Source organism: Hyposmocoma kahamanoa, unplaced genomic scaffold (genome assembly GCF_003589595.1).
Source record: "Hyposmocoma kahamanoa isolate Upper Pololo Valley unplaced genomic scaffold, ASM358959v1 95, whole genome shotgun sequence".
NCBI lineage: Eukaryota > Metazoa > Arthropoda > Insecta > Lepidoptera > Cosmopterigidae > Hyposmocoma > Hyposmocoma kahamanoa.
In genome coordinates, this window is record NW_020654972.1 from 11,499,124 (window position 1) to 11,508,994 (window position 9,871).

Below are 9,871 nucleotides of genomic sequence, written 5' to 3' on the forward strand. Positions count from 1 at the left end.
ATATTATAAGTAGCATAAATAAAGATAATGCGATCTTGAAAAATCATAAAGTAACATTTGGAGTTTAATTCAATTTTAGTAGTAACATTTTACAGTTGTAAAAATAAAAATCTAGTTTTTGAACGTTTCACAGATATTAAACGAAAATTTAAAAAAAAAGTGATTTACATTCTTGTGATTTTGGCGCGTAAAAAACAATGTGTGCAGTCATTGACCTAGCAAGAAATGTGCAATGAATTTCGAATAATATGAAAAGTTTTAAAAGTGGAGTTTTATTTTAACTTTCCATTCTTGTGAATGGTATGTTTGCGATAAGCACATATATTTTTTAATTATAATTTGAAACAGATTCAAGGCGAGAACTGGGAACCAAATCTAAAATATACATACACCACTTCTACACCGGTCACCAATAACGAACGCCAATGTAAAATGATCAAAGCACATTTATATCTCCTATATTTCCCAAGTGGCTAAGCTCAATAATGTTGAAACAATCACCTCACCAACTTAAGCACGATTCAAACCATAGACATAAATAACCGAAGTTTATAATATAACTTGAACGTTATAAAGGTAACAAAGATACTAAACTGCCATCGGCAAACATATTTAAGAGAGGTTGGGAAATTTATTTCGAGATTACTTATGGAATTTGTTAGCAATTTCTCTTTGAAAGGACAATGCTTTGTAACAGACTACTATATCAGCTTATCACAGTCCAACGCTGAACATGGGCCTCTCCGAATCGCGATCTTCAGCAAATAGATTAATGATTACAGGAAACTGACCTGCTCATCTCCATGACTCCTTTAGTAGTTTTTAAGCCTCATCTTGAGATTAAATTGAGCTCTGTTATATTAACAATGGCAAAAAAACAACTCCGTTTTTATAATATGTGATTGCTACAAATGAGTATCTTTACGCCGCCATCTTTATTTCTTTTCCCTCCATATGACTGTTCGACCCTTAGAGGATGTTCGACCTCAGTCCGAATTTATTTTTTTCCATCGTCTAAGGAGCAAATTAACAAAATAGTTTCATGTCTCCTTTTTTAACAGATCATTGAAAAAAGTAAAATGTTGATTTACTTTATTATTGAAGAATAAGATATGAGGAATAAATAGTTCTTATTAGTTTTTACATTAAGGACTTTATTTTTACATATTAAATCCTCTTTAGATATAGTTTAATATTTAGATAGATTGTTTTCTGAATGGTTATAACTGGAAGTGAAAGATTCAAAAAAATGAAAAAATACTAATATAGCGAGAGGCTGTACGGTAGAACCTTTGCCTACCCAAGTAAATGGATGAAAAATTTGTAAAAAAAACTGATGTTCTAAATCAGTGTTTATTGTAAGAAGTTGAGTGAGCCTGCTGTCTGCGTGGCCGCCATTAAGGAAAATGAAATAAATACACGAAATAAATGAATATAAAATTATTCTAATTTACCTAAGTTACGTGATAAAAAGAGTTATTTCTATGTATTTTGTATAGATTTCAAATTCCCTTATAAGATGTAGTTAAACCTAAATAAAGCCCACCATTGTAAGTCCGATGTCGCAAAATATCATCGATAGCGTCCACCTGAGTGGGGCCCGCCTTATATAAGAAACTATCTCAATCCTTCTGCCCCACATGTAAACCGGCGTTCAGACTGGTGTGGTGTAACTGATACTTCTAATAGTTACAAGTATCTGTTATTTTTATGTCAGTTGGTATCTGTGTGTGATAATGAGAGCTCTAGTAAGTGTGTGTTTTATGTGACCTAATTTTGATAACTAGAGGTGTAAGATAATAATAATTAATTCACAAATTAAAAATGCTTATTTATGGGAATTTTCGTAAACGCTGTGAATGCAAAATAAATGATCATTTCTTTGTTAACCTAATTGAACGGTAGAAGGCTGTCTTCCATCGTAAATAAACAAATGTAAACACAGCATTTTTGCATTAGTTTTGAATACTTAATGCCTTTAAAAATATCGATCACTTTACTAACTATTAACTTTATATAACAAACAGTATCAATCAAAATCCATATACGTCACACCGATGAGCATGGTCTTAGAAAGTTGTAACATTAGTCTCTATAATAACTGTTCACGGCCTCCGTGACTGATTGGCTAGCAATGGCTGCTGGATAAGGAGGTCGCAGCTTTGATTCCCGGTCGAACCTCTGTGTTAATAGTTACTCTGATACTCACAATGCAAGGATTTTTTTTATTTGGTACCAGATTTTAAGTAGCAGTAGAGGTCTTTTTTATTTCTGCCGCCAAGGGGTAATGTGAGCATTGCTGCGTTCCGATTTTCAATGGTAAGGGTGCTGGTGAAATTACAGGCACATAGGACTTGTCAACTTACGTCAACGGGTGACGGGTGCAGTGGTAGTGCCTCAGATCTTTATAATTTAAAGCTCCTAATGACACTGCAACTGTTAAGGACAAGCGTGTCGCTTAACACCAGGCGTACGACTTGTTCGTCGTTGTGGTCTAATAAAAAAATATATAATATGTGAGTGTCCCCCATATTTATTTATCTATTATTATTAATGAAACAATTCAATTATATGTAACTCAAGTTTTGTCTCTGGGTTACCAATATTATTTTCTAATTAGTTCTTTTATCAAAACATGAAAAGCTTCATTTCACTGCAAGAACTTTATTTTTGTAGTCAGGACAATGAAAAGTTGATATTTGCGTACCAATCCACCACAATAACCAGTTGGAAACAATTTATTTCAAATCAGTTAATATATTTCAACCAAAATTCTATAAATTAATGTCAAAGCTCCGAAATGCTGCGATATTACGTAAATACCACAAGTAACTATGTATCTACATATTTACTCGTATAGGCAACTATGCTATATACCACTGTGAGAGCCACAAAAGCAAAGAATCAGGGGTATTACCATTGTTTTCTACATAATTACTGCACTTAAACAGAAAGCAATACTGCCAAACCAGAAACATAAACCTCTTGAGAATTTGTTACAGCATTATTAATTGAACACAGTGCACTGTATATGTCCACCCGCTACGCTTTTTTTGCGTTATATCGCATTGTGCTCTATATAATACAGCCAGAGATAGATAGTGAGTGGAAACCCAATCAACGCCCTCTGGTTTTAACCGGGATTTTACCCAAAGTTTAACCCATTTCTGCCCAAAATCGTGGGCAGAAACATCGAATACGGAGTTCGGTATAATTCCATACTTATTACAAATTACAAATAATATTTTTAGATGATAAAGAGGCAATCCACACAATACCCGTGGATTGTCACTACTAAGGACGCATATTACGATGAGATCGATTCAAGTGTATGCGATCTAACGATTTTTTTGTATCGATTTGTTTCGATGCGATTTTCAATCGATTCGACTGAAAGACAAATTAGAAAGCAATAAACATTATTACGTAATATAATAAATTTAAACAAAACTTGGTTTACAGCAAATATTTCGTTGTAAATAGCTATTGCCTTCGATTTCGAGCGTTAACGGATTTTAAATCGATTTAAATCGACGGGTTTAAACTCAGACGCTTGCCCGTCTCTAAATGCAGTAAAACGGTTACCACGAGGTAGACATGGTAAATGGTATTACCCACGTGGTGTAATACCACTTCATTAGCGGTACTGACAGTGTGGTAACGGTGTAATGATACAGGAACGGTTGAAATCCCTATTGTTTGCAAAACGAACGTATTTAATCGGAGATAGTACCATGCATCACTGTACTTCCATCGTTACGTCTCTACGCTTGACATGCAGAGGTGCATTGTTTATTTTTATGTAAAGTAGACCCACGCTTGCCCACTAAGACACTTGTTGTTATTTGTCTTTTGGTGTGGTATAAGGCAACGGGATTAACCATTCTAGCGCCTGGTGGTAAGTGACATGCCTACTTATAATAGTTGCAGTACAACTAAGAACGATTGCATACAGCGTCATTTAGCAGCGATGCAAACGCAACACACATTTTATATTAATTAACTAATTTATTTATTTTATCTACACACATTTCATAATCTCTCTATAATGTATTCAAAAACCGCAAATTACGAACAGCATAAAGGTAAACTGTTTTGTTAGAACAAATTTCTTATCTGTGAAAATGTTTTTATTGCCTGATAATAGCACTGAATTCGATTTTATTATGATATTCAAATTTCGAACATCTCTGGAAAACAAAAGAATTTCATTCAACCTCAATTCTAATATCAGTCGAGATGAAGTTTTGTCCGAAATGAAATGTCAATAGCAAACAATTTTGACAATTTCACACGTTACTTGATATCGAACGATATGATAGTTGGGGCCAATTCTAGTTTGTCTATGAATTAAATGAAAACTACGGTTGTGTGCCATGCGCGAGAAAAGTTTTTATTTGCCGCCATTTCGCCAGTCGTAACATGCGGTTCCTGAACACATCACAGAGAGCTTATAATATGTGTGTAGATAAAACAGTGTATGTAACTGTATATAATTAGGCATTAAAACACTCGTGAGAGAACTCACACTCGTATTTGAATGCCTTTCATTATGTAACAGTCACATAAACTACTGTAATGTATTATTAATTTCATTTTTTAATTTACAATTAACAAAACAAAACAATGTGCATAAACCTGTACAGATTTTTCGTACATAATATTCAACGTAATCAACTGTATCGAAGTAATCGCACGTTTGTATCAATGCAATCACGCGTTTCACAAACGCGCGTTTACATCTCTGCTGAAGGTCGCCGTGTGTAACCACTCTAAGGGCTTTCAATCGCAAAGATCTGAGAGCACTACTACTGCGCCTGTTATCCAGGGACGTAAGTCCCATGTGGCTGTGGTTTCACAGCCCTAAATTATATATTTGAGGAAACAAGCCGACAGTGTATGCCATACCTTTTGCCGTTCGCATCAGAACAGAACAGCAACAGAAACTTACGTACGCCATGATAAAAATTTGTACTGTGACGTAACGAGACTGATCGATGGGCTGTCACAAAGATATTTCATATCTTTTACTTTTTATTTTGACGGCTTTGTTATACGTTTTTCAACGAAAAATATCAGATTAACAAATCTTGTAAGATTATTCCGAATTATCGAATATTTAAGCGTGAAACAGAGAGTGGGTGCGGGTCGGACGCGGGTCGGGTCGGAACGCGGCGGGTCTAATTCCGTGTATTTATATGGCGTGCGCCTGTCTACGCCCGCGCTTAGTGTGTTATGATCATCGACAGATGTCGATGGTTGTCATCTATACACATAGAGGTTACCGTAGTACCGTTACCGCTTTCCAACAAAAAAAGATTCCTCAAAATCAGTTGACTAATTTGCCGCGTAACATACATGCAAAAAAAGGTACGGTCGAATTGAGAACCTCCTCCTGTTTTTGAAATCGGTTAATTAATTGGAACAACAAACTGCTACCGCTAACGAGGTCGTGACAATGTTTTTGTGTCAGAGACATATCCAAAAGTCTTAAAAAAGTCACAAACCAAATCGTTTTCACAGATTTTTCTTCGTATTTATTTAGTTTTCTCACCGTTCATAATTTTTTTATAAAATGTAACTTAATAGTAAAATCTTATAATATCGGAAAATTATCAGATAACTATTATTATAATTATCAAAGAAAATAAATATCTTGATAATTTTTACCCCGTGACTAGCAATGAAACGTTTATGTCATAATTAAGCGTCGCCGTCATTGCAAGTGAGATCGATAAAGTGCAATCGCCAAATCCAAGTTACTTATGATGCGTTGCGTGCGCGTAAATTTCAAACGCAGCGGCTGCATACTAATGGCGCGATGCAATCGGCGCCCGCGCACGCGAGCAACATGTGCCATCGGTTTAATTAATTCAATGGGCGAAAATCAAAACAATAATTGCGCAACTGTAAAGGATCAATGTACGATTGAAATTATTATTGTTTTTATTTAGAAAACTTTTTTTTAAATCATCATCATAGTCATCATACTGATATGATACTTTGAATGCACAACTTACATATAATGCGTGTATCAAGCGAGCGGCCAATTCTTTGTGCCCGGACTATAGAGGCAAGAGAATTCAATTCGTCAATGTACTCAATAACAAATCTGCAGGTTATAAGAAATAAATTAAATAACACTTAGGGATGCTCTGTCTGTCTGTCTGACTGTCGCATTAAAGATCATATAGAGTATAGAGAAATAATGATAAATATCATACATTTTTCTGCTGCAAAGCTGCAAACAATTGTAATTTTTTATAAAAAACAGACCTCAAAAGTTTGTGATTTTTTTTTTAAATTGCCAAGTTTTATGGAAATTGGCCACCGGAAAGTGCGCGAAAAAGAGATCACCCTCTAGTTTGGCACCCGGTTACCTATCAGTAGTCCGATTTTCCAGAAATACCGTTTGGTCGAAACTTCATAACCTCGAAAGTAATTTTGAGAGGAAAGTGTTTTTTCTTTTAAACCTAACCTAACCTAACCTTACAGAACCTAATCGAGTCTTTGCGATTAACATTCAACATATCCTGAAAGAACAACTGTTTCGTTATAATTTGGTTTTCGGTGTAATGAAAATTCGAACTAACGTTATTTCGGACAAAAAACTTTCTTGACTTTGTGATAGGTTTCCTTGCCACCCTTCGAGGTGGAATATTTTCTTAAATTTAAATGGGACCAATACAGAGATACCCGCTTTCTAACAAGAAAAGAATCATCGAAATCGGTTCACGAATTTCGGAGTAATCACGTAGTATACACACAAAAAACAGTCCAATTGAGAACTTCCTCCTGTTTTTAATTCGGTTAACAAAAATGTATAAGAAACGGAAAAGATACGAGTAAAATGTTCATTTTGTATCATTACATCTGTATTTACATATTTTATCGTTTACAAAACACTATAACAAGTAAATTTAATTGTTAACAGCTGGCAATACTCTTCGTGACAGCTGCAGTTCTAGCAGAACCAAGCAAAGTCGTCCAAAAGAGAAGCGGTTTACTCGGTCACTACGGAGCACCATTGCTGGGACACAGCTACGGACTGGGACATGGTTACGGACTGGGACATGGTTACGGACTGGGACATGGTTACGGACTGGGACATGGTTACGGACTGGGCCATGGCTATGGACTGGGGCACGGACTGGCGTACAGTGCTGGGCATATCGTGGGAGCCGATGTACACACAACAGTGACAAAACACATCGGTGTACCAGTACCAGCTCCCTACCCAGTGGCGGTTGATCGACCCGTGCCTTACCCTGTTAAGGTATGCTATTGACCCAATTGCGCACATTTTTGCATTACCACAGTTGTTCCGCACACAGCCATGACAACCTAATGGTTTGACCTACCGAATCCGGGCTTGCCCCTCTGAGTTTTTCGGTGAAGGAGAACATTGTGGGGAAACCTGCATACATAAGAAGTTCCCAATCCTCAGCCCGCGTGGCAACTGCAGCCCAAATCTCCTCATTGTGAAAAGAAACCAGTTTTATTATTTTTATTATTATTATTAGTTTTTCGTACTTTTTCACACTATGCAAAACATATTAACGTCTTCTCACTTTCCTGTCAAAAATAAGTACATGGCCGAAAAACATGAAATAATAAATAAAAGGTTAAAATTTTTAATCAGCCTCAAAACACTGGCTCAAATATGTCCATTCTTATGTAATCGGTTTTAATAATGATTTATCTGTACACTTTAAAGCAGAAGTTTAATCATAAACCTGTTTTTTTCAGGTAGCGGTAGCGGTTCCAGTGGACAGACCGTACGCCGTACCAGTGCCGAAGCCGTATCCAGTCGCGGTGGACCGGCCCGTGGCAGTGCCAGTCGACCGACCTGTGCCAGTGCCGGTGCCACATGCCGTCCCTGTGCCAGTCATTAAGCAGGTTAGTATTTAGTGTCTAGAGATTTTTATTCACAACACTTAATCTCTCTAATTGTGTGAGCAAGAGAGGGACGAAGAATAGAGGAAATGTGCATATACAATACAACTACTTCCTTCATTACCGTTTCCCAATCTTCATGTCTTGGCTGTCGTCGGATTTCTATCAGTTGACCGTTGCACTTGGTGCAGGCCGAACGTATTCAATCGACTCTACATGATTCAGATGGGAATCAAAACAAAACTACGATAAAATACATAGTTCTGTTAATTCGAATTACTATAGATAATAAATGTAATGATCACTAGACATGGAAACCTGTATTCGGATGCACCGAGAGATGTTAAGAAAATATTTGTACGTACAGTAGGCTATGCGAAGTCATCGCATTCTTATACTATGTATATAATGAACTATCAAAGGCCGATGGACCTGCTGCAGCGCCAAAGTCCAATACTATTTCTACAGTGATTATGATCACAAAGCTGCATATCTCTGGTTCACCCATAAACACAATGTTCACATTGAAATATCTTCTAGGTGGGTGTCCCAGTGCCGCAACCGTACCCAGTGGCGGTACACAAACCAGTTGCCGTACCAGTGCCACAGCCAGTAGCGATACCTGCAGTGAGCCACGCGCACTATGCTGCACCGCTACTGCATGATGTTCACTCGCATGGACTACACGGGTTACCGCTCCATGGAAAGATCTGGTGATGAGAATGTTTTATCTGTCGTTTGTTAGAGCAGGATCTAAGGAGTCTTACATGCTTGATGTTGATTTTTAATGGAATTATATCTAGCCTGAAAGAGATCTTTTCCCAACCCTCCGAAGCTTCGGAAGATATAAATCGTTGTCTAATTAGGAAGTCTTTGAAAAGCTCGCTCTCCACAGGTATGCCACAGGTATGGTGGGTATTTATCAAGGAAATACGGTTTGAAATTTCGCGAGGTAAATTATGGGTATAGTTTTTTCTACGCGAGTGCACACCTATTCTAACAAACGAGATCGGTTTAAATCAAACGACTTGTAAAATTTGGAGGCATTTCAAAATAACATGACTGTTACTACACGGATTTTATGTGATGTAGATTAGTAAGATATATTTAGAATATAACAAGCGTATGCTTTACATTGCTATTGAGAGTTTGTGGGTCCAGAAATTATGTTCACTTGGCTAATGGCATGCTGAAACTCAAATCGCCCACACCAAATACCAATCTGTATTCTTCGCATTAATTTGCCAACATGTAGCGTCAAATTCCTCGTGGAATATCTTATAGATAAAGTAGATAACATACATTATTTGGCTTTAGTAATCAAACATACGATTTAAATGTTTATTGATAATATGGTAATGGAATTTTAACAAGCTTATCAATGCACTTAACGGAAGAGCTATGTCTTTAATCTCCTTTGTTATCAGAATAAATAAATAGGCGTAAGTGCCATGTGTAATCTGTGTCATATTAGGGCTCGTAACTTCGTCTCTATAATATAAAGTCATGGTTTGGGGAACTTGGGACGAAGTGCAATAATTCTATTAGAAGCCGGTATATAAAAATTCATTTCAAAATATGTGACGCCGACATTTTTGATGTTTCTGATGACTGCAGCGCTTTTAAAAGCGGTTGATTTGAAGGCACCCGTAATTTTTTATTCGACTATATTGTAAAAGTATGTACCAGATTAGAATACCGCACACTGACGATTGAAATATTAGCAGAATTATGGATCAGCAGAAGTAAATGCAATTTTGAAGTTCGTCTGTTAGATACGTTGTATTGTATTGAAACAATAACTTCACATGATCTCCTACAAAGACACATGCATATTAATGGCTTCAACCACGAACGTACCTGTACTGTTGTATATAGTCTTGTAGTCATAGTTTTATTATTATCGTTGAACTTAGTTTGTTCCGCCGCTGTCGACTAAGGATTATCCCACGGATATTTTTTTATAATAAAATGT

The 9,871-nt window shown here is 36.5% G+C and overlaps 1 protein-coding gene across 1 annotated transcript; it reads left to right on the forward strand.

Annotated features, from left to right (window-relative positions):
• Positions 1 to 1,634: 1,634 nt before the first annotated feature.
• LOC113238128 (zinc finger protein 512B-like) lies at positions 1,635 to 9,546 on the forward strand. Its single transcript, XM_026474864.1, has 4 exons — positions 1,635 to 1,748; positions 6,935 to 7,276; positions 7,750 to 7,899; positions 8,437 to 9,546. The coding sequence occupies exons 1-4, from the start codon at positions 1,737 to 1,739 to the stop codon at positions 8,611 to 8,613; spliced, it is 681 nt and encodes a 226-aa protein (XP_026330649.1). The 5' UTR covers positions 1,635 to 1,736; the 3' UTR covers positions 8,614 to 9,546.
• The last annotated feature ends 325 nt before the right edge of the window (positions 9,547 to 9,871 follow it).